At 37.6% G+C, this 26624-nt stretch overlaps 1 protein-coding gene and 1 long non-coding RNA gene across 3 annotated transcripts in view; both read left to right on the top strand.

Moving 5' to 3' along the window:
• The window catches only part of PHF10 (PHD finger protein 10), a 37857-nt gene extending 11597 nt beyond the window's left edge, over positions 1-26260 (top strand). The window contains exons 6-13 of one of the 2 annotated variants that reach the window (XM_063443192.1): positions 3303-3356; positions 3451-3600; positions 5040-5149; positions 5944-6103; positions 6345-6497; positions 17569-17677; positions 23698-23886; positions 25472-26260. In XM_063443192.1, coding sequence (XP_063299262.1) covers positions 3303-3356; positions 3451-3600; positions 5040-5149; positions 5944-6103; positions 6345-6497; positions 17569-17677; positions 23698-23886; positions 25472-25557 — 1011 coding nt within the window. In that variant the 3' untranslated portion in view covers positions 25558-26260. The remainder of the gene's footprint in view (positions 1-3302; positions 3357-3450; positions 3601-5039; positions 5150-5943; positions 6104-6344; positions 6498-17568; positions 17678-23697; positions 23887-25471) is intronic. The other variant, XM_063443193.1, reaches the window with a different exon arrangement.
• LOC134587075 (uncharacterized) lies at positions 9571-13804 on the top strand. Its single transcript, XR_010086613.1, has 3 exons — positions 9571-12512; positions 12546-12590; positions 12622-13804. It is a non-coding gene; the product is annotated as an uncharacterized LOC134587075 (long non-coding RNA).
• Positions 26261-26624: the final 364 nt, after the last annotated feature.

Below are 26624 nucleotides of genomic sequence, written 5' to 3'. Positions count from 1 at the left end.
CGTTTTGAGTCCTAAAACAAAAAAATAAATGTATATACACACATACATACACAAGGTGGGCCAAAATTCAGAGTAGGGTTTGACCAGTAAATAACTTACTTGTTAGTAGTTTATTTTTTGCTACTGGTACGTAATATAACTGAGTCTAGGGAGATTAATCATGGGTAATTTCACGAAACGGACGATGGTGGTTTTTGACAGTTGCTGGTGTGAGTTATCGGTCTATGATTGGAAACTTTTTTACGTAATGAAAAATTATCCTGAAATGTGGTTTCAACAGGATGGGGCTACTGCCCATAAAGCCAGAGCCAAAATGGACCTGCTGAAACAAATGTTCTCTGAGCAGATAATTTCCCAGAAATTCCCAGATTTATTGGCCATCACGCTCACCTGACCTTTTAGCTCCCGATTACTTTCTGTGGGGATATCTAAAGGAGCGGGTGTATATGAACAAAACACATACACATGAGCAGCTCAAGAAGAATATCCGTGCAGAAATTCGAGGGCTAGAGCCTTAACCATTAACTAATGTTATGAACAATGCAATCGAAAAAGAGCCGACTTTGAGAGGCAGCAAATGTTGCTCATTTAAAAGATGTCATCCTCCGTACCTAGTGAAACAAATCTCCATGCATTCATTGTATGGAATATCCTTGAAAATGACATTAATTTGAAAAAAAATATATTGACTCCACATACCCTACTCAGAATTTTGGCCCACGTGTATGTGTGTCATGATTTTTTTTTTTTTTTTTTAACAAAACTAAAGCCAAAATGGCCGTTTGTGAAAAGCGAAGTACACCTTATGATTCAATAGTTTGTAGAACCACCTTTAGCGGCAATAACTTAAAGTAACCATTCTCTGTATTACTTTGTCAACAATAAAGCCAGAATGGAGAAGCCATGTGTAAAAAATAAAATAAAAAATAAAAAAAAATAGGTACACCCTTAGTGCTTCCATAGGAGTCTCTCACATCATTGTGGGGGAATTTTGGCCACTCTTTACAATATTGCTTCAGTTCATTGAGGTTTGCTGGCATTTGTTTATGCACAGCTCTCTTAAGGTCCACACACAACATTTAATTTGGGTTCAGGTCTGGACTTTTACTGGGCTATTGCAACACCTTGATTCTTTTCTTCTTTAGCCATTCTGTTGTAGATGTGCTGCTGTTCTTGGGATCATTGTCCTATTGCATGACACAATGTCAGCCAAGCTTTAGCTATCGCACAGATGGTCTCACATTTGACTGTAGAATACTTTGGTATACAGAGGAGAATCCTTCCAAACAAACCATACTTGTTCAGTCTTTTTCTAATTATATTGTCATGAACATTTAACATGCTAATTGAAGCCTGTATAGGCTGAAATGTAACTTTTGGTTATTTTGCATTGTGTCTGAGCAATGCACGGTTTGACCTTGGGGTGAATTTGCTGGGACATCCACTCCTGGGAAGATTGGCAACTGTCTTAAATGCTTTCCACTTTGGAATAATCATTCTCACTGTAAAATGATGGACTTTAATTTGTTTGGAAAATGGTGCAGAGTGAACTTGCTGGCATTTCGGATCTTGACTGCCCGTTAAGAGGCATGTCCAATAATGCAATATGATAAAGTATATAAATGCTTATTACATACTTTTCAAAGTTTTTCTTCCTTTATTTTGGTTTGTAAAAATCTTTGTTTTATTGCTGGTTTAAAAAAAAAATTAAAATTGTTAGCTGATGCGTGTTATAACATCTATATATAACATCAGGTTATTGCATGGAAAAGGTTTACAAATGATCACAACTTCCCTTAATGTGTACTGTTATAATGGGTAACAAATAACCTACACTGAAGTTTAAATACTTTTCTCGGAATTGAATGTTCAGTTTAAACGTTTTTCGGTTGTTTGTATTTCAGAAACTGGATAGCTAGTGAAATTGTAATATGGTTAGCAATGGATCACATGAGTAAACCGCGTATGCAGCAAACTGTTCATTGTCACACCTTCCATTGGGAGTTACCTGGCATGTGTCCAGAGCAGTGCATGTCTGTCATTTTCCAAAGTGTAATTAATAAAAGGAAAGCAAACCTTCCGGTTCTCAGTTGCATTAAAGCTCCATAAGAACAAATCTATGTGTGAAAGCAGTATAGACCGAGCTTTTCATTAAACTTTTTTCCTGAAATCTAAGTGGCAACAAATATCCAAATAAGGAGAAAAAGAGGGGTGAAGGAACACAAAACTACTTCTCTCCAAGTTTTTTTTTTTCTGATATTCATTGCAATGAAAAAAACATTTTTTTGTAAATAAAACCAAGTATAAGAAGAATTGTATACCCATTTTCCCCCCTCTCTCTGATGAAAGTTAGTTAGCAATGTTTTCCAAGTCTCAGGAACAAAAAATGTAAAATCCCAAAACTCCATTTCGGTGTCAAATAAAATGCAGCATTTATTGTAAGCCCTTAAAATGAGTACATGTCACCGATCATGTTGTGTGAATGAACATATACTTACTAATAGGGGCATAACATAGCAATTCAAAGGACACTATAGGCACTATAACCATTGAATTGATTATAGTGCCTGGAGTATTCTGGTGCTGTCACTCCGTTCAATGTTAAAGCAACCATAACTTGGCCCCCCACTGAAGCGTAGGCTAAGGCAGAGATTACGCACTTCCTTAGCCATACCATTTCAAAACAGCAATTAAGTGGCTCTGATAAGCTGAAAGCAGTTCGCTCATTGCTGCTCAGGCTGCTGCTTTCTAATGCCTAATCATCACAGGGGATGGGCTACTGGGGACCATTTTCAATGGTTTAATGTTAAAGGAATGTTGGAACCAAGGTAACTCTAACCACTTCAAGCAGATGAAGCTGTTAGAGTGCCTAAAGTTTCTTTTTAAATGCCCCATTTCTGAGGTGTCACAAATTGTGCAATCTGCAGAGTAACACCTGCATTAACCCTTATCTTGCACGTTACAAAGTCAAACGCTTCTTTCATACAAAAACAGTTTAACAGCAAAATAACAGACAATTTCTCATATGTATTTGTTCTTCTGAAGTTTGAGTGCATCTGAGACCTGCCCATTTTCATTGATTTAATTAATGTCACATCCCATTGATGTAAACTTTCCAATGGGAATATGTCCAAGTTGATAAAACAAGTGCATTGTTAACTAATACCTCTGAGAAAACATTTCAGCAGTTAAAGCGACTATGTCATGAAAAATGAATTTTGTAAGTTTGAAGAATCACTCGTTTTAAAAATAACAAAACAAGAACTGTTTTTTTTTTTTATACCAATATTTTTCCATAACAGATAACTGCTGGAGAAATTCAGAATGAAGTATGTGATCAGGATGAAACAGGGAAAGTAAACACAGTTTTTATTGTATATTTTCCTCTTTCCCTTTCTTTGACTGTGTGAATGGGACAACACCGTTAACAATAAAACATCTGTTTTTCAGCAAATGCAGCAACAAAATACACAGAAGGTGGAACCTAGCAAAGTCCCAGAGTATATCAAGAAAGCTGCTAAAAAGGCAGCAGAGTTCAACAGCAACTTAAACCGTGAAAGGATGGAAGAAAGAAGGGCCTATTTTGACTTACAAACACATGTAAGAGGGCTTTCAGTAGATCTTGTGTCGTATGCTTTATAAAAAAAAAAAAAATAAAGAGAAGATTAGTTTTACTAAACAATAAACAGAATATCCATTCACTTTTACACAATCTATTACATATACCATATATATATATATTTTTTTATTTTTTTTTCGTTTAAATGTAATTAATATTCAGAACAGACTATGAACATACTTATGACGTAGATAAAGTTTCTTTTTTTCATGGATCTTAATTATGCCAAGGAGGTTGTTCTGCACCACTCAAACTAATGAACTAACACTGTATAGTAAGATATCAGATCATAGTCCATTACCTATGTTGTTTTTTGTTTTCTCCCAAACATTTTTATGGTTATTAGCTAAAGATAATTTAAAATTTAAGACCAAAACAGACCATTTGAAAGTATTAAAGAATTATTCCAGTTTAGTATATGGACCTTAAATTTTAAATTATCTTGGTTGATTGAATAACCCTGTTTATTGCAACCAGTTTTTAGCGATAAGAATAGATGCAAATTTAGGCATGATTGTGTATTATTTTGTAATGCATTCTTAAGTACATATTACTGTTCAGTACTTCTCTTGACTTATCCTTGCTCTGTGTGGTTAGATATCTTTTTTTTTTTTTTTTCCTGATCAGACGCACCTCTTACCTGACCAAAGGTCATGCAGGTAACAAAGGTCAAGTTCTGACCTCATGCACCAGTGCCAAAGATCTCAGAATTCTGCACTGAGCCAGTGTGGGTGGTTTACATTGCACATTATTTTCGGTCAGGTGCATAAGTGGTTTTGCTGATGTTGTTTTATTTAATGCATAAGCACTTTTACATTTTATTTCTGAAAGATTACTGGTTGTTGTTTCAGATAGTGGTAAATTTTATGTACTATTTAAAGCAGCACTGTCATGCTGAACTTACCTTTCTCCTATTGTTCCCTCTTCTATTCTTCTCTCAGAATCTGTTCTTCTTTTCTTCCTTTCTGATCTAGTTTTCTTTTAAACATAAAGTAGGGACTGCTTTGTCTTATGTATTTTTCCTACACTTGACTTTCTTTGAAAAAAGGAGGAGGAGCTCAAGTCCGCTCCATTTCCTGTGTCAGAGAAAGTACTTGCCCGTCTCCTTGACTCAGGAAATGGAGCTGACTTAAGCTCCTCCTTGGGTGAGAGAATGTCAGGCGTAGGAAAAATACATAAGACAAAGCAGTTCCTACTTTATCTTTTATTTTGAAGAAAACTAGATCAGAAATAAAGAAAAGAAGAACAGATTCAAAAAGAGGAAACCATAGAAGAAGGGTAAGTTCTGCGTGACAGTGATGCTTTAACTCAAATGTAGTGTATGGAGTGTTTGACTTTTGATGTGCACTTTCTTAGCATGTTTGGATATTTTTTTTTTTTTTTTTTTACGATTCTTTTATTTGTTCAAATTATCCAATAGGTGATACAGGTGCCAAAGGGAAAGTACACAATTCTACCCACCGAAGTAACGAAAGTGAGCCCATATCCTGTTTCCCTCATACCTGGACAGTTTCAGGAGTACTACAAAAGGTATACTATTTCTTAACCACAATATACAATACATTGCAGATTTGTTATTTTGAATTTTACACCTAGTAGCATCACTATCATGATTTTGGTTTTAGAAATGGTGATCTAAACATTTGATTGATACAAATGATATAATTTTGGAAAGTTTATTGGTATGGTATCTGTCTATCTTTTGTGTATGTATTTTACTAAAGCAGACGATAGTGATATCAGTGAAGTGCTTACAATCAAAAAGTGTTTGTAGATCCTCGATTTATATGTGCTGTGAAAAAAAACCAAAAAAACAGGGATATGGGAAAATTAAATATTGTAATCAGAACCCAGGTGGCATCGTCAAAGTATTAAGCTTTACAGATTCTGGGCTGACCCTTTGACCAGTGTTGTAAGCTAATGTACTGCACAAGTCAGGATAAATTACTGCCATCATGTAGGTTTGCCCTGTAAATTTTGGTATTCTACTTTGTGTGTTACTGATTTTAATCGGTGCACGTTCCATTTCATTCTACCCCTAATCATACTCATAAGCTAGTATATGCACATGTAGTTCTTGGCTCAAACTGTAATGTTGTGTTCCATAAAGAGGTCACAGAGGAAGTTATTTTAGAATCTTAGAAATTTGTATGGTAACATCTGTTAAGGACAAGAATTAATACAAATGAGACGGACGATTAGATTATTCTTCACTGATTTAAGGTCTAAGGGTTGAGAGAGAATGTTTTTGTTTTATTTAACTTGGAATACAATGCTATATTTGCCTAATATCATTATGAGCAAGCAATTATTTTTCTTTTTAGGTATTCCCCAAATGAGCTCCGCTACTTACCACTCAACACTGCTTTATATGAACCACCTCTTGATCCTTTAGACCCTGAGTTGCTTGCCCTTGACAGTGATGGAGATTCAGATGAGGTGGAAGAAAGTCGCAGCGAAAAGAAAAAAACCAAAGGTTCCTCAGTAAGTCTAAGCACTATATATTTACAGTTCTATTTTTTTTTTTTAATAATACATATGCCATAAAAGGATAAAGTGCATTGGAACACGGCAGTGACGTAAAACTATCCAATGTTAATATCAATGGAAGAAATTGTAATGCTCAAACTTCATTTGTAGTTTTAATGGTGTGTTTGTATTGTTACGGCGCTAGTCAATGCATGATCTGTTCATTTATTTACATTTCTCTGGTTTTATATTGCAGGGAAGTTCTTCTGGTAATGTCTCAGAAGGTGAAAATACACAGGACACCCAGGAGGACTCACTTCAGGGAAACCCTAAGAAGAAAGAGAAGCCAACTCCGAAAAAAGAGGGCACCAAACGTACTGTACTGTCCAAAACTCACTCCGGGTACAAGGTAGAAGAAAAAAGCCCCTGACTCGGCTTCTTTACTGACCAGCCTCTCTCCCTGAAACATTAATGCTGTTTTTACATTTCAGCTTTTCTTTATTCACTATTTTTGTTCGTTCCTACTCCTGCCTTTCTCCTATCATGTGATGGTCTTCCATTGCTTCCCTTTTTTGGCTTTATTTCACTGGAGCTTTTCTGTAACTTTTAACTTAAGGAGTAACATCTGTTCATGTATCTGAACTCCTTCATACAAGGTGTGTAAATGGAAAATGTGTTTATTTTTTCAAACTATATAGTCTTATCCTGATGCATTTAATCCACCCAGAGGGGCATTAAATACACAGGGTTGCTTCATATCTTCTTGGACTGCGTTTACAAGAAAATAGTATTTATAGTGTGATACTATAGGCCAGGGTAAGGCAACTTTTGGCAGTCCAGATGTGGACGACATCTCTCCTGATGTTTTGCAAACAGTATGGGTGTAAGAACATTATGGAAGATGTAGTCCAACATCTGGGGTTCCAAATGTTGCCTACTCCTGCTGTAAGCCAGCGTGCTTTATAGCATATTGAGGGGGGATGGGTCATAGGGTCCTATAATTGTTTTCCAATTACAAGATGGATGTGAATTTAGAGTTTCATAGAGACTACATGTTGTATAACCATTTTGAAAGTTGTACTACATCTAGATGCTGGGTGATATTCTATGAAAAAAGCAGGAATTCTGTATGTGGTGGCTCTAATGAAAAGCTAATTTTAAAAGTTCATTTTAATATATACAATTTGTAGTAATCCGTGACTGATCATCTGAGTTAGTCACTCTAAGCAGCATTACAAATTTATTTTGCTGTAGTAAGACCTGTCCCTGCATGCTAACCTTGTAAACCTTTTTGCCATTTTCTTGATATCTGCATATGTTTGAAGATGTAACACCACAACTGGCTAGGCATGTAATCTGAGGTAGATTTAATTCCTCATCTGACCGATTTAAATATTTATTCTGATACTCACTGTACTGCTCCATTTAGCTTGGCAGCCTTACTTGCGATGCAAAAATTGTATGCAGATATTAAGAAAACTGCAAAATGTGTGACTTAGGAATCAGAGACTGGGGTCAGTGCACCATCAATACTACAGTAAACTGACATGGTACAGTATCCCTGCGAGTTAGTCTTTAAGTAGACAACTCTGTAATTTAATAGTATATTGTGAGATCGTACTTTAAACTAGCACTTTTTAACTTTGAATGTTTTTTCAGTAAACAGTGAGCTGCGGTGAGTTCAATTATTAGACCAATTGGCAAGCCAGGAAAAACAAAAACAGCAGATCTTGCAGGGATTTATTGTATGGGTATTTTTCCATTTCCTATTGCTATGATCTAGAGTTCGCAATCCTTTTGTCAACTCACCACAACTGACTGTTCAGAGTATAAACATTTTTCACTCAATACTTCTCCCTTTAAGGGGTTTGTTCAAAATGAATTTTAGGCACAAATGCACCTTAAAAAAATTGTTTTTGGGTTTCACTGTGTTAAACCTATTTTAATTAAAAATATAGACATGTGCCTATTATAAGCAATAGGTCACTGTTTTGAAATGGCATATTAATATATTAACCTTCATACTGCTTCCTTCAAAATATATAGTATTTTAGGTTCTTATTTCAGTGTTCTCATTTTGTTAGATGTTTCTAGAACACCGTATATTGTGTAATTGAGCAGTTGATATCATTCACTCTTTTGAAGGGTACATATTACCTTGATATTTTAATCTTTATAACTCATATTCTCATACAATATAATTAGTATTGTTATTTATTAGTGAACTGTTATACCTAGTTTTGTTAATTTAGAATAAAAATGAGTTGTTTAAGTATTATGCAGATATTCGTGTGCAGCTTTATATTGCATATAATAATCCAAGTTTGGAACTTAAAAGCCTTTTTGCAGCATTTATCTTAGGCCGTCAATAAACCCATGTTTCCAGAAGGCTTAAATGGTCACTCCAGGCATTGAAACCACTGTGGTGGTTATGATGGCGGGATTGCCCTGTTGCCATTCCTCAGTGATGGGGCAAACTGTTTTGCTACAGTTTGTTCTCTTGTCTGAGTTCCGCTGGGTGCTGAGCCTTCTACGCTGTTGGGTGCCAGCCATCAAGCTTCTGTAGTGCTGCAGAAGCTGGGTACCTATCCCACATCTTACTGGCTAAGATTACAGGCTACTATATATATTTTTTCATTGTCTGTTTTATAAAACCAAAAGTTATCTTTTTGATATTGTGAGAGCTGCTGTGTTGCTTAGGTCATCCTAACTAGATCTAAATCTTGGTTGACTAACTTTGGCACTATTGGTTCTATATCATTGGATCTGTAGTGCTAATAACCCCCTATACCCAATCCTGTTTTGAAAAGTTCTTAATATATATAATAAAATCCTCATCAAGCAGCTCTGATATCCTGATATTATTATTAAATGGATAAAAGGGACACTCTTGACAATGCAACCATTTGAGAATATAGTAGTGGTTATATTGTTCGGAATCTTTCCCTGCAAACTTATGTTTTAAATCCTTGCCATTTTTTATGTATATTTTAATGGCATGTTTGGTATGCAGGCTCCAACTTACTTTCCAAAGACGCATTATAGTTCCCTTTCTAACTAAGAGCACTGTGTGAGGTAAAGATAAAAATTACAGAATCTGTGAGGTTTAAAAAGTATGTTTTCAGAAAAACCACCACTCTAGCACCATAACGTCTACAGTGTTGTGATGAGCTTGGAATATCCCATTAATACTTTGATTAAAGGGATCCTATAGTGCCAGTAAAACAAACCTGTTTTCCTGGAACTATAGGCTCCTGGAGTGCCCTCCTGCCTCGGCGATGGGTCAGGCTCCTCCCCCGCCGTCAGCCAACGGGGGAGACTTAATGGCCGCGCGCGCATTAGACCTCCACATAGTAAAGCATTATTTAATGCTTTCCAATGGGGAAAATCTGACGCTGGAGGTCCCTGAGGACGTCCAGTGTCCGATGACGGACCAAAAGTCCGTCTGGATTCCGGAAGCCGTCTAGTGGCTGTTAGTTAGACAGCCACAGAGGGCAGACTTAGAGCTGCAATGTAAACATCGCAGTTCTCTGAAACTGCAATGTTTAACTATCCAGCACTAAGTGCAAAAGTGTCAGATCTTGGTTGACTAACTTTGGCACTATTGGTTCTATATCAGGGTCAATTAGCTGAAGTGGTCTGGGTGGCTACAGTGTCCCTTTAATAACAGCCCCCAGTTTCTCCTTGTGTGCAGGTAAGTAAATTAGAGTATATATTAGTCCACAAATATGACTACTTTTTAAAGCTCACAAGGAGGAAGAGAAGCTTACATAGGACACTCAGACCAGATACGGTCATGGTCTGCTCAGGGATATCAAGTGAGTACTTATGAGCAGAGGGAATCGAAGAAAGAGAGAATTTGAGAACTTTGTTCCATTTTAGAAACACTACATAATAAACTGGTATTGTTTTTGATAAGGTATTATTAGTGTCACTGTGTATTTTGTATAAGGGGGAATCAGGAAGCCTAAACAGCAATCCAAAGTCTGAGGTTTGAAGCACAATGTCTTTTGGTAAGTTACAGAATCAACAGACAAGTAACAGAGTCGGTAATCCCAAGTAAGTGGTTCAGTGAAACACAGGTAAACAATCAGCAGGATAATAGATGAAATATGACTTATTACAACTGCTTTGAACATACAGAAGGGCAGTTATTTATAGCATGCATCTGGTTGTGATTAGAGTATTATCATAGATGTTTGTTAATGGCTGATTTCCCTGAATATAATCAAAAGGCCTATGGAACATTCACACCAGGAGACTAGCAAACAAATAAATGTGCCACTATGTCTGTGACTGAATTAAAATCCCCATATTGCCACCTTGAGCAGGATATCCGTGCCACCTTGCAGTCCTAAAAATGCATTTAAAAAAAAAATCAAGAACAGTATCCCTCAGTATTAGTGAGCAGGAATTTGGGAGTTGGCACGAATGTAAATACTACAAGTTTCAAGTAATATAATAAAAGCAACAGTCCAATCTACTCAAGTTGCATTTGCTTGGAAAGTATGTTGCAGGTTATAAGTAAGAGAGGAAATGTGGAAAGATGTGGCTGGAGGTAAAGCTTTAATTCACATGTATAGCTGTTGTATGTGCAGACCGAGAACAAGATAGTTTATATGGGCATGATCTGTCATCATTAAATGTGCATTTTATATGGATGAAATATTATAAAACACCTCGGTTTTATTTGAAGTGGATAGCATGTATACTGGTGGCTGACATCATTCAATTTGTTTTTCCCTAAAACCTCTAAGTGAAGTAGCAAAAGTATTGCTCATCAGATGTTGACATTTCATAAATTAAAATAATCTGCATTCAAAAAATTACATATCACATTTTATTCTGAAGTGAAAAATTGTGATTAATCTACTTTAATACTGTCAAACGCATGTATGGCACAAGTACATGGAACTTAAGTCTGGACTAACAAAGGCAAGTGTTGGAAAAGCTAGTAGCACATTACCAGTCCCTAGGGAGCAGCATGCAATGATGTAGGGTTCCAGCTTCAGAAGTCAAACCATTAAACATCATGCTAGCAGTAGTTTGCAGCACCAGGAGTGCTAACTATTGCCTGTGTGTTCTCTGAATTATATCTGTCTAATAAGTCCTCAATAATTTTGTTATTGCCTTTATAAATATGGCAGGTTTGGTGAAGGGTTAATTAACTCTAAACCAGTGGCAAGATGATACCTTGCTGCAGCTCTACTCGGCTATCTGGGAGATAATTAGTACTGATAATCTCCCAGTGTTTTTCATAGACAAGCATTAATATATGGCACGTCTGCAGCACCTTTTTGTGCTTCACCTGCAATGCTTCTTACAGAGAAGCATTGCATCCAGTTTCTCTCTATGAGATGCATTGTCTTTTCATTGTGCTGGGGCACACAACAATCAGGAAGCATATAAACACTAACACCTTTTAAGTTAATTTGGAAAACCTGAGCTATAAAGATTATGGTGAATGATGCTACGATGCACCATAATATGTAGATTTATTTTATTTTAATTTTCACTGCTGCACCTTGGCAACATTTGTATTCTTTTTCTGAAAGAAAGAGTGAGGCTTGATAGCAGAAAAATAGATCTGTATTTTTCTAGTAAAACTTGCCATGCAGAGGTTTGAGACACATTAAATGTTTCCATGAAAGACAGTAGTAGTGTGTACAACAAATCACCGATATCCTTTTCTTGCTTTTCCCCCCCTCTGTTTATGATGCTAGATGCCTGTGTTTTTCAGAAACTGCTAGGAAAAAAAAAAAAAAGTTGCATCCTTCCATCATTAACTCCTAGAGTGCAATCGTTTTATGGAATATGTGAAACATCTTAAAATCAGTACGCTAGAAATGTCCTAAGCTGTTGTAAAACACATTATATGCCTTCCTAAATCGTTTAAATACTGATTTTCATTTTTCTGATTGTTACTGCTGCTTTCATTTAAAGTTTACCTGTCATGATACACAGTATTTTAGGTTTAAAGTAAAGCACCTTATATTTCATATATGCATTGTGCTAGCAGAAATGCTGGCAAATGTACAGATTTTAATTTAATATTTAAAACTACGGTTACTCCCCCACCCAGCAATCAGTCTTCAAAGCAGAAGGTTGATTGACATTGGGGAGCAGGAGAACCTTCTTATATGTGGTTTTCCTCTACCCTATAACCCCAGCAAACGTTTCTCAAATTTGCTGTGGTTGGGGAAGTGCCCCCAATCAGAGCTAGTCCGTGCAGAGAGAATAGCTGCTTAGGAGCTAGGGAGTAGCAGGTTACAACTATATATGCTCATGAAACTTGTAATTCTATCATGTATCACTGCCTTAGAAGCTGTTATATATTAATATAAACTTGGTATGGTTTCAAAATCCAAATGCAGCTTGTTCTATTCTTATTAATCAAGGCTTAATTAAAACCTAAGTTCTGGCAGTTAATAGATAATCTGAGAAGAAAGTCAAATAGCCTTTCACAAGTGTTTCTGGAGCTATTTTGTCAGGTTTTTACTTTGTATAATTTTTCTCATTTTGATATAGACAAGTTCGATTTAAGTGTACTCAAAGAAACCTGGCACATCTGTAAATTATAAAGTGGTTTTAATATCTCCTCAGATATCTTACTCCGATATCTAGCCTAGTTGGATCATTATTTTCATATCTTGCGCTGTCCATTATCAAAATCACATCATATGTACTAGTTCTCCCTCCCTTATTAGTGCCCGCACTAAGCTTTCTCAAAAAGAAGCTGATGTACAGTGGACTTGGTAGAGAAACTATTACAATTTCTGCATGAATCCAAGCATGGGAAGCCCTAATCTGTGTGGTGGTTAAAGAGGTGACTGCTTTTTACATTATGGCACTTAAGAACAATAGAATAGTCTAACAAATGTTTCGGATAAAAAAAAAAAAAAAAACTAGTCCCCAATATTTTCTGAGTAATAAATATTCACATCGATATATAAAATGAGAATGCAACGGGCATGTTTAAAGATATTGAGTTTGCCCCATTTTTCTGGAATGCATTAAAATACTTTAAAAACAATATAATAAAAATAGTCATGAAATATACTCATATTTAAAGTTCCTGCATGTGTTGTTTATTCTCAAACTTTGCAGCTTTTAGAGTAAGCCCTGCTCATAATAAGAAGTAAGTTTAGCAAATTAACAATATTCCTTTAAATTTACATGTCAATGATGAACTTATTCAATACATTTCTGCCAAGCCAGAATTTATGTTAGCTATAATGTAGTGTAAAAGCTGACAACTGATCTGAAACTCCCAGAAGTGATGACTTTCCATAAAGCTGTACTAGTGGAGCAAAAAGGAAAACATGGGACTCCCAAAATCAAACCAAAAAACCCTAAAGCAGATTATATAACCTAACCTACACATTGATATTTCTGGTGTATAATTAAGTATGTTTGCACATAAATGATAAATGTTGTTTTATGCACCACACATAAACTACATTGTCGTAAAAGGTAATATTGTATAACTTAAATATGGAGATGTACACAAAAATAATGGCAGTTTTTCTTAGAAATGTGCATTATACCAAAACATTGTGCGTCATGAAAAAGATTATCTGTATTCATTTATTAATAGCATTTATATAACGCCAACATATTGTGCTACGCTTTAAATTTGATAGACTTGGGATATTTGAAGAAGGCTATGCTCAACCAAGCTTACAATCTATCAGGATTTAAGGCAGGCAGATATATATATATATATATATATATATATATATATATATATATCGTTAGGTGTGTAGTCCAGCGGTTCCCAAACTGGGGTGCTGCGAAGGGCACACAGGGGCACTGCAAAATATTTCCCTGCACCAGGAACCGGGCCTTCCTTTTCCCTGTTGGCTCTGCAGGACCGGATGGGAAAATAAGAGCTCTCCCTCTCCGGCCTGCTAGCACTGTAATGTTGGCAGCCGGCAGGGGAGGGAGAGAGGACCAGGGGAGCTTCTACCCTGCAGTTCCGCTGGGTTGTCCTCTCGCGAGCTTGGAGCGTTGCTGCGTTTACCACGGCAACTCTCCGAATCTCACAAGAGTGAACTCTAGCTGCTAGAGTTCACTCTCACCAGTAGGACCATCAGGGCTTCTCCACCAGACCACCAGGGATTGCAGGAAATGTGTCCCCCCATCTCAGGCAAAGCTAAGCAGGGAGGGGAGATATCAAAATTATTATTTTTTTTTTTTTAAATAAAAAAAAATCTGTATTAATCTACCCTCCCCTTATACACACACACTGCCCCCCTCAATTACACACTGCCCCGCACACGCACACACTGCACCCTTCAAACACACACTGCACCCTTCGAACACACACACACACACAATGCACCCCTTACACACACACAATGCACCCCACACACACACACACAACATCCTTCATAAACACAACACACCCCTGTACCCACACTGCACCACACACACACACCACTACCCTTATCCCCTACTAAAGCCTCTATCCCGGCAGACCCCAGGTAAGTTGTCAAACTGATCTTAAACAGTTTGACTACTTACCCTGGGAGGGCACCATGGCACTCCTGGCACCATAACAACTACAACGTGCTGTAGTGGTTATTGTAGCTGGATTGTTTCTTGAAATAATCTTCAGTGCTCCTCCCGAGATTAGGTTTTGGATCCGCATCTAACAGGGAAACATTTGACTTGGGGCGCCTTGGAAAAATATTGAAACATTAAGGGCGCCTTGAACCTAAATGGTTTGGGAACCACTGGTCTAGCCTAAGGAAACTTACTGCTGAGGTGGTCTGACCAGTATTCAAACATAGATTTCCTGGTTCTTAGGCAGTGACGTTACCATAGTAGTAAATTATATAGAAGATAAGGATTCCTATCAGCAGCATTAATGCATATTAGTATTATGTGTAGTGTAGTCAAAATGTAGCTTTACAGCATGGATGCTCTGTCGTAGAACTACAGCTGCTGTGAAGTTTTTTGGGAGTTGCAGTTCTAAAATAGCTAGAGAGCTACCTGGCTATCCCTGCTGTATAGTTATCGTGGATGTATAATCTCTGTGATGATGCTCTGCCCACCGCAGACACTCCTTTACATTTTTTAATGTAATGTTTTGCTGGGCATGTAGTTGGAGAACATCATTCTTGATTACCTTAAATGTAAAAAAAAAAGCTGTTGGATTAATAATTTAGTCTACCCTTGCAGCCATTTGGTTTACCCTTGGTACCACAGTTCTCTCCATGCCGTCAATCATTGTTTCCCTCCATTACATTTGTATTCAGCTTAAGTTCTTTAAGGGTTTTTGAAAGCATGTCATGCAATAGCTCAGCATCTTAATCACAATATCCAGGCTGAAGCAACAGGAAAAGCCAAAGGTTTTTTTTTTTTTTTAAATAAAATTTTATATTATACATACTTTTACTCCATGTTTGCATACATGTATACCATTATATTCTAGGACAGATAGATACTATTTCACATGTTTTAAATGTATAGCTTCATATACGTTATATTTATTTTGTAGACACGATATTGTGAATGTACAATTTTTTCCTTATTTCTTTTAATGTTTTAATATGTAAACAGGTTGACAATGCTTTATTTTCCATTTTTTAAATAAATGGCATGAAAGTCATTATGTATGCCTCTGTCATCTTTTAAATGAGGATTTGCAGCATGTGGTGTCCACACAAAATGTCAGATTACATGATCTTGGCAAAATAAACCAGTTAATATATCTTATGCTTTCAGTTATTCCAACAATGGATAATTGTATCATGAAATGTGGCTCTTGCCATCTCTGAGCACTCTATATTTTGAAATAAGGAAATTAAACATTTTTAAATTGTGACCACTGCTACCTCTTAATTGACAATATAAGATACAAAAAAGGGCATTGATATATACCATATTATCAATTTTGTGGTATTGTCCCCCATACTTTAAAAATAAATAAATTTTTAGAAAGGCAACATACTAAGTGATGGCGTATAGTAAGCTGTAATACAGTCTTTAAAACAACTTGTGTGTGCGTGTGTAGAGTTCTAATGACGAATGAATGCATAGACAAAAAAAACACAGGTTATGTTGCATGTTGTAAAATGTAAATCTAATGTCTTTAATAAGGTCTTTAAGAACTGTGTTGTATTAGCATAGGTTGTAAATGGTCCTTAGAGGGTACATTTATTTATTTTTAACACACTATATATAAATCAATGCCCTTAATACGAAATATCCTTCACACACACACACACACACACACACATATATATATAAAATTTACAGGGAGAATAAAATAATTATATGCTGATTTGTAAGTCTTGGACATCATCATCTTACATTTACACACCACACACTCCCCTTTGCCTATTAAAGAACTTTGATGAAGAAATGTAAATGCAGCTCTGGGCTGTAAAAAGCTTCTGAGGTTTCATATACTGACACTTTTAGACAATGACTGAAGTCTTCATTGGCCATATAGCATTTTGAAATGGGATAAGGCTGTTTATTCAGAAGAATGTTACAAAGAAAACGTTGCAAAGCATAGCAATTTAAAGTCAAGTTTGTAGGGTCTTCTTCACAAATTCTGCCTGCTCTATGTTATGTATCAAACTATAAGATTATTATTATATTTAGGTAGCACTTTGTCACAAGACATTTAAATGTATATTCATAAAGTAGTATATATTTTTTATTTTTTTTAGCAAAGTGTCAGATGCACAAAAAAAAAACAGTATTTATTTGTGCATGACAAATCCCTAAAAACTATACTCTATATTCTCATGCTACCTATCGGAAACAAGAGAATGACATACCTGATTGTTCAGTTGTAGATCATCTACACTTTGCAGGAGCACACAGAACAACAATTAGAGGAATCAAAGTGAATTCTATGTAAGATAGTGGCTAACAACTTTGAAAAAATGTCTCACTGAAAATCCACTAAACAATGTCAGAGCCACACATTTTTTTTTATTTATTTATTTTTTTAACATTTTTATTTTCAAACTTTCCCCTGCATGAAACACAATGTTTTTGTTTTTTTTATTGGCTGAGCATGCAGCTCGTTTCAACTGACAGAAAATGCAAATTAAATCACTAGTTTAATTCTGATTTCTTTATTATTAGTTTGTTTCTCTTCAGTATTTTTTTTTTGTACAAACTAGCTTTAAAATTTGCAGGAAAATGAACACGATCTGTGCTTTAAAAAGGAATGTATTTACTTGTGCTAGATCTACTCACAGTGAACATTGTAAACACCCTATCTCAAACTATTCCAGTTGAGATATTGGGAGTGAGACCTCACATGAGCAGATTGCTCCTGCTGATAGATTCCTCCTTTTTCTTAAATTAGTGTTTTTAATGTTAGCGTAACAAATTCAGCTGCTAAATACACACAACTGATCTAGAAGTATTGCAATAGAGTAGCAGTGAAGATCCTAGTGAGGCCTCAATGAATTCATTTGGCATGAAATTATAGCACTTTTCTACCATTCCAGCCAAAGTCCATTCCAAATGCTATATGTGGGATTTGTCTGAAGGGTAAGGACGTCGCCAAGAAAACCAGAGCTGAGAAACTAATACACTGCTCCCAATGTGAAAATAGTGGTAAGTAAATCAGTGTTTCAATGCTTTCCACTAATTAGTACACGTGTGTTGACTCATCTATTAATTTTATTCTGCTTAAATTAAAACATAGTGGCCAAAGTAATAGTTTGTTAAAATCACACAATAGATCTCTATCATTCTGTTCAGCTCTTATCATACATAATTATATTTCAGCAATTGTGACATGTGACTGGTAATTTGTGCCCTTGTGGTTTAAAAAAAAAAATTGTCTCATTTATTTGTCATGCATTCCCAAAAGTTTAGCATATTATATTTACTTATTTTCTATATTTAGCAAATACGAGTTTCTGATGCCTGTTAAATAAAATCTAAATTAGAAATTCACCCTGCTGCATTTACTCTTCAATGTTTGGGGTACCCCTCCTAATCCCCCATTTCCACCTCTCTGCGGCCAGACCCATCTCCTTGGCTGAGATCATCAATCTTGATAATATTAGCCAACCCAATGCAGCAAAATGCCTCACTGCACTTCTATGAGAACATCTGAATGGATATGTGAGTTCAGCTCTATTAGGTCGGAAGCACCTCTAGTGGCTGTCAGCGTGACAGTCACTAGAGGCATGTTAACTCTGCAATTTTCCTGCAGAAAGGCAATGTTTTCAGTTAAAGCGAAAGGGGCATGGCACCCAGACCATTTCATTGAGATGAAGTAGTCTGAGTTCATTTAGTGTCCCTTTAACCCCTTAAGGACCAAACTTCTGGAATAAAAGGGAATCATGACATGTCAGACATCTCATGTGTCCTTAAGGGGTTAATATGTGTGGTAATAGCTTGTTGATCCATGGAGACATCTGACTGTTACTTTACAGTCGAAAAGGAATTTATCCTTATTTTGTGCAAAACTGGAAATAAATTCTGATTGGTTGTTTAGTCTTCTTTTGGATCAACAGGAGTAATTCAAATATGTCAATAGCTGAACTTGGTGGATTTGAGTCCTTTCAGGTTTATATTACTATTTAACAATCGATACCCTGGAAATGAGTACCTCCATCTTGTTTCCCTGTCAGTCATTGTTATGCCATTTGCTCCAAACGGTCAGTAAATAAAGAATATAGTGAGATGTGGAGCAACTGAAACAATGGTCATAGTGCATGTTTGTTTGAACTGGATCCAGATGTCAGTTCCAACTAAATCATTAATTCTTACACTAAAAAGAGAAGAGGTATCATATGAACAAAGATCAAAACAAAATATGTCATTTTCATTTTTTAAAATTCAAATGTGTAATTTCCACAGCAGTTACAGTTCTCCATTTTAATTTTGATAAATGTTCTCAGAAAAACAGACCCAGTATCTGGGCGCTCCTCGTGTCAGCTGATGTTTCTGGGTTTTTACATGAACATGCCACAAATTGGGAATACGCAGTTTGAGTTCATCTAAGCACTTTGCATTTAGAAATGATCTTTATCTCCATATACCTTAGCTGATGCAGCTACTCCCAAACAGCTAAATCATTACTGAATTTGTTTAAGTTGGTAACCACAATTCCCCTAAAAAGGGTCAGGGAATTGCATCCATACAGTTAAGCCTCACTAATCCTAAATCATCTCACTTCAACCCCTTAACTCCCTAACCTTTAACTCTATGACAATAATTCAACACTCACCCCCCTCTTCCATGATGCTGAATCTGTCTCTGTTTTAGTTGCTTCCCACACATTATCTTTGGAGTAATCCACAATTTGCAAAAGAAAATACAAGTTGGAATCAGACGGGAGATCTTTGAAATTATTGCATTATTTGCAAAAAGCCAACGCTCTTTTTTTTTTTTTTTTCTTGAGATTCATCCTGCTCTCCTATGAGGCCCTTTTGATAAAGTGAGGGGGTATTTGCTACTGCTTGTGTCCTACAATTCATTGAATTATTTTGTAAATATGAGATAATGTGAATAAACGTTTGGATACTAAAATTGGCAATAATAACCAGTTTTAAAAAATGTTAAAAATCCATTCCTGAAACTTGATCTAGTACTTAGCGATAGTCTAGAGTAGGGGTTCCCAATTAATTTTTCCTGTGGAACCCTTTGACATAGTGTATCAACATCGTACACCCACACTCAGATACACACACTGGCACATACACACAGTGTCATATACGCGCACTGACACACACACACACTGATATACACTGACACACACACACACTCAGATACACACAGTGACACACACACAAACCTTGACACACACTCAGACACACATACTCTTTGACAGACACACATACACTCTCACTGACAAACACACATACTCTTTGACAGACACACATACAAACACATATACACTCTCACTGACAAGGACACACTCACTGACAAGCACACATACACTCTCACTGAAACACATACATACATACACACACATACATACACTCTCAGTGACACACACTCACTCACACACATACAAACTCCTTAACAGACACACACGCAATTTATTTTTTTAAATTTCACTCCACCCAGCCTCCCTACCTTTAGGAGTGCTGTCATGGAGTCTCTATTTCCCTTGGGTCCAGTGGGTCTGCTGGGCTGGCGTGCAATCCCTGGGGTCCAGTGGTGCTGCTGGGCTGACTGGCTAGCATGCGGACGTACAATGGGGGTGGTGAGGGAGCAGTGATCTTCCTGCTCAGCTCCCTGGCACGCCTCTTAGATGTGACGTCTCCTGCATCACTGCTGTGCGCGCAGGGGAGAGTGCTCCCTCGCCGCCCATCTCAATTATCGCGGTCTAGAGACCCTAGAACCAGGGGTAGGCAACTTTCAGCACTACAAATAGTAGTAATGGACTACATCTTCCCTGATGCCTTGCCAACATTATGGCTGTAAGAGCATTATGGGAGATATCGTACAAAACATCTGGAATACTGGAGGTTAGTAATGGTTAGTGAAGGTTTGTGAAGGTTCGCAAGAGTTATTGGGAGAGAGGAGCTGAATGTGTAGACGCAGTGTGCTGGGCCCCCTCTGCAGTAACAGGGAGCCGGGGGCCCCACCATGCCACCGGACCACCAGGGAATGGAATCTCCCCCCTCCCTGGACACAGGTAAGAAGCAGGGAGGGGGGAATAACATTTAATTAAATTTTATGTAAACTTGATGTGAAATTAATGTAAAATTGCCCCTAACTGGGGGGGGGAGGGGTTAGGGGCATTTTTACATTAATTTCACATCAAGTTTACATAAAAGTTCTCCATGGAATATTTGAAATCTAATGCAAAGACTTTGAGGACAGATTTAAAGAAAAGTTGGTACCCTAACAGCTTCCTACAAAAGACAGATATATGTGATCTTGAAATAACTAGACGCCTTTTATAAGTGTTTAGATGTATTGGCACTTATACAGGATGGAGTTAGGTGAGAGGCATTCTTCAGAGGTATTGTCAAAAATTAATGGCAGACAATCAATTGAAGGAAATGTTGAACAAAAATTGTAATCCAGGCACTCAAGGATCAATTTAGCAGCTTTATTGGAACAAAGTGCCACTTTTCCATCCCACAAGGGATCTTTCTCAAGCGCCTGGACTACAATTTTTGTCCCAATAAATCTGCTGAATTGATCCTTGAGTGCCTGGACTACAATTTTTGTTCAACTATCACAGGAGGGGTAGCCAATCCCTGGTCTGGTTGCACCAGGATTGTAATAAGTGTGCAGTATACCTGTTTTTTTTGTTTATACACTATTCGAAGGAAATGCTGAAACCTCAGCTATCATGCAGCATGACCGGCATCAAGAATTTGTGACATTCTGGTATATATCCATTTTGTTACACCTAGACAAGAGATTTGATTAACTAATAATCTAGTGGTCCATTTAAATGTAAAAGCTGCGGGCGGGCTTGGCACAGCTACAGTTTAGATACCATCTTTTACAGCTCTGTGCACAAATATCCTAAAACACCGAAAAACTGTGAAAATATTGGCTGATCAACAACCAAAAGTGCTTGCCACAGGTGGGGGAAATCCAGCTGACCCTGCTCATGCCCTTTCAATTCGGATCGCCCACTGCGCCATCCCACAAGACCCGGCAGAAGCTTAGGCCTGGAAGCCTGAGGGCCGCAACCAACCACGCCGAGCTCCTCACTGACTGGCGCGAATACCTGTATCCCTATCGGAGAGACCTAGACACTGCAACCATGGGTCGGAAGACCACACCACAAGAGGCGAGAGATATCGGGGCACTCCTCAAATGCTTAAGGACCAGACCGGCAGAGCACTCTGCTCCTCCAGCTCACTCAGCCAACAGAGGCCTCTGAGGATGAAGAGGGGAACGGGGAGGAAAGCATGCAGCACGTTGCAGCGGCCACCGCAAGTGAGTCCCACAGCCTGACGCCTGCCACTAAAAGACATATCTGACCTCTATGACATAATCAGTCTGTTGTTTGATGCTGACTTTGCCCTGGTAAAAAATGAGGTCCAGGCTGTCACAAACCACATACAGGCCACTGAGGAAGGTGCGATTGACCTCAAGAAAGGCCTGGCAGCCCTGGTGGACACTGTGCAGCAAATGCAAACCTCACATTCCTTCCTGACACACAGAGAGGACACCCTGGATGACAGGAGAAGGCATCAAACACATCAAAATCCGCTGCGTCTCCGATGCAGTATCCACAGAGGAGTTACCGCATTTTCTTAGGCAGCTGATAGCCACAGTCCTGCCCGCTAAACAGGTTAAACTGCTCCCGCTGGATGGGGCATATCGGGTCAACAGACTCACACGCGCCCCAACGAGCTCACCGAGGGACATTATTCTCAAATGTCAAACCCTCACAGACAAGCAAAGGCTAATGAAAGCTTTCCAAGACAAGGCCCCTATGGACTTCCTCATCCTCTTACTTTCTATCAAGATGTCACCCGGGCCATTTACTATGGAGAAAGGCTATGCAGCCTATCACGAAAAAGCTACAAGAAGCAGGAGTGGCATATCGTTGGTCCGCATCCCGCACTCTGATGGTTCTCAAAGAAGGGAAGACGTATAAAGCAACATCTCCGTCGGATGCCCCCGCTTTCCTCGCAGCACAGGCCCTCACGGGGGGCACAGAAGCCCCAGCGGGAACAACAACCAATCCTCAGTGGGATGTCTCAAATGTAACACCCTTTGTTCCATCCTGGATCCAGGACTTAGTGACTTGGACACTGAACCGACGGCACTAACTCAGTTCACCTCACCACTGTTGGCGGCAAGGAGATGTTCTTCACGGACTGGATTGCAGCTTACATTCATAACCTGGTTTATAGCTTTCGTCTAGTTTTCTGTTATCTTGCGATGAATGATGGTTGTTAAACTAGAAATGAGGCACACGCAGAGAACCTCCACAACTGACACTCTCTTTCCTCCTCCCCCCCCCCCCCCCGCTACCCCCAGAGGTTAGGGGTACACAAAACCAACAGAGGCACCAAACATTGCCCCCCAACAACCCCCATGCCTATGAGGCACGGTGGATGCACAGCCCCCACACTAGTTAGATAGCAACAATCTAGTGATAGCCGCTGACCTCTGGTATAGCATCAGCAGGAATCTGCTCAGCACACTTCTGCGGACCGTCCGGTATCCACACAACGCCCCACACACCAAGACGTATTACGCACCGATGACAAACTCTGAGTACCACCAATCACATGTTTATCTGAGCCACGTTTTCTTCACTATTCTGTTGTCTGATCCAACTTATATGTAAAAATGTCAAAGTTGCAAGCTATGTGGATTTGTTAAATAATTTTAATCAATCAACAACAAATAAAGGGGGGAACCTCTTCAGGCAGTGAAGCCTTGAAACTTTTCAGCTATGCATGTGCATGTAATGAACCTCTAACCACCATGGTCCTTACTCAGTAACTGCACACTAAGTCATGCTAATTAGTTGTCTGTTTAGTCTGTAGTTTAAAGGGTATAGTTTGGATCCTTTATTTTGATATTGATCTGTGATACATAATCTCCTGCCTTGCTGTATGAACAATGTATGCTAAATATTATTGTAAAGAAATGATCAAATTGTTGACAATCATTTAATTACTGTTCTTCAGGACACCCTTCGTGCTTAGATATGTCTCCAGAACTGGTTGCTGTTATAAAGAAATATCCATGGCAGTGCATGGAATGTAAAACGTGCATCATTTGTGGGCAGCCACACCACGAAGAGGAGATGATGTTTTGTGACCACTGTGACCGTGGCTACCACACATTCTGTGTTGGACTTGGTGCTCTCCCTTCAGGTATGTCTTTTAAAGAATGAATAAGCATACATTAATGGGACACTGTAGAAAATATTAAAGGATATTGATGATGGGATGTACTTGAAAACCAGAGGAATCTGAATGTACCTTTCCTGGTTAAATACTTTATTATCATATGCATGTGGGGGGCTACATTATTGGGGCTATTTATTGAAGTGAGAATGCAAAGTGAATTTCAAATATAAGGCCAGAGTAGCTGAACTGAAAGCCTAACTGACTTAGAGAATTGTTCTAAGTTTGCTCTTTTGACCTTAAATTTTAAAATCAGTTTGAATACCTACTTTAGCAAATGACCCTGTATATGACTAATGTTCCATACTAACTCCATTTGACTGGTTCTAATCTAGTTTAATTGCCAAACACTTGGGGACAAGTCCAGTGCAGCTATTAGGCATCCTTTAGGGGGCCCAAATGGACTGGGACTTTTAACAGAATTTTATACTGCCTCAACTTGGCAGCACTTGGAAGAAGTGATGTCAGATCCCTTCCTCTCAGGGCTTGTGGAAGCAGCACAGTAGGTATATGTGTGCAGCAGACTGTGTGTAGCATTGTGTATGATTTTCAGTGTGATTGTGTGTTTGCCTGGCATTGTGTATTGAAGTGTGTGTGTACCCGTGAGAATGACTGGAATGTATATTTTTTTGAGAGTGAGTGTGGGGGAGCCAGAGAGTGGGGAGCCAAGCCTGTACAATGCATTTCCAGTTGTCTTCTAATTCTGCCTAGAGTAGCCTATATGTGTATTAAATGTGTATTCAATCATGGTGTCCTGAGCACTCACAAAACTGTAAGTGCAGTATAAAGCAAAACAATTCTGTCTGACATTATGGTTTTTCCATGGCATTTCCATGGCCTGCTGTCCACAGTGTTATCTTGCTGATGTTCAGCTCTGGAATGGATTGTATTTCACACAGATTTAATGAAACATGATCACAATTATACATTTTGTTTTACTGAATTGCCCATCTCCCTATAACTCACAGATGACAAAACGAAAATCCTTCAGGAAAGTAACTTCATTAGTAAATGCTAAATTGGTTTTATTTCTTTAATACAAAAAAATTGGTTTTATTTTTTAATAAACATACATGTCTGTTTTACTTTAGCTGTATATCCCTGGTCTAGTGAAAAGAATAAAAATAATATAATTGTACACAGTCAATACAGGATACCGTGTGACTTGCTTGGCAAGGAACAAAACACCCATTAATTGTGATTTTAACAGTCCCCTTTCATTTTTTTTTTTTTTTTTTTTTTTTATTTCTTTACTTATTAGCAGGTATTTCTTACAAGATTATGAACACATCATAATGGATAGGACATTAACCTGAATGGATTATTTTTGTTCAAATATCGCCTTTCTTTTTGTTTTCTCCAATTTCAAAGGGATAGCCAAAATGTTTTCCCGTTGATTTCCAGTAGTTTATTAGTTGAAGGATTTAGCTTTTAGCCATCTCTGGATTACGCAATTTATAATAAGGATTTACAGGGACATGTTATCTAAACCCCCCTCCTCTCCAATGAAACAAAACAAATCAAACTTTTTTTTTTTTTTTTTTTTTATTAGGTCCCTGGATTTGTGACTGTTGTCAAAATGTTCCAGCCACACCAAAAAAAGGAGTCAAAAGAGTCAAAAACAGTAAAGAAGGATAGCAGATGTTTTTTTCGTTTTTATTTTTATTTCAGATGTTGATTGCAGAAGTCTTTCTACACGGTTGCTACTTGACCAGATATCCTTGAGTGCTTTGAAATCAATTGCACATATGTAACAATTTTTCACATTTTTACACCAACTAATAAAACTTTTGGAATTATTTGCTGGCATACTGGGACCTGACATGAATGGGATTGTTTTGTTTGTATCGTGTGTTGTCTTTCTTTTTTTTAAAACCTATACCGTATTTTAGACTACAAATACCTCATATTGCTGGTTTAAACAAGATACAATTACTTGCCCTTAAAACTCCACTGTGTCTACACAAACTGTGTTGAAGTTGCATTGTGTTTTTATCTAAAAATGCAGGGTGTTATTAACTAATCAAGGGACTACCAAGAGGTCTGTATTAATGTATGCAATTATTGGTGTTATAGTTGTGTAATAATGTTTTATATAAGAAGCATGAGTAAATGCCATTTTGACTTTATTTCTCAAAATGCCATGGTTATGCACATATCATGTATCAAGAATCATTTTGTTTAACTAAAGAAATGTTATAAATTACTGCCATTTATTTGTTGTCATTGGTGTCCTAACCGCAACCTCAAAAGCTCTTTGAAGCCTAGAAATTGCACGACACAAAGGTAAACCTGCCGACAAAGTACACTTTGTCACAATAAATGACCTGAAATCTGGAAATGTTGACTGGACCCATAAAATATTATAGTTTCATGGGTTAATACTGCTTGGTGTCCTAAATATTAAAATGTTTTTACTATGTTCACACAAAAAAAATGCCCTCATTGGTTTTTTGATTTATTTATTTATTTATACTTGGAATTCATAGTAGATATTGTGTTATGTCTATTTACAAGATGGTGACCCTGTCGGCTAATAACAAATTACCTGAAGAACAGTATCTGTTACACAAGTATCTCTCAATTCATGTTTTATTTGGTTTCTGTCAATTTGCCAAACAGTACCATATTTTATGTATACTGCACCTTCCTCCACGCTGTAGGCATTTCTGGGTAAGATTTAAAGTGAAACTGTCACTTTTCTA

This window comes from Pelobates fuscus, chromosome 2, assembly GCF_036172605.1.
Source record: "Pelobates fuscus isolate aPelFus1 chromosome 2, aPelFus1.pri, whole genome shotgun sequence".
NCBI classification, from domain to species: Eukaryota; Metazoa; Chordata; class Amphibia; order Anura; family Pelobatidae; genus Pelobates; species Pelobates fuscus.
The sequence above is the reverse complement of the archived record's forward strand: the minus strand, read 5'-3'. Positions and strand labels throughout refer to the sequence as shown.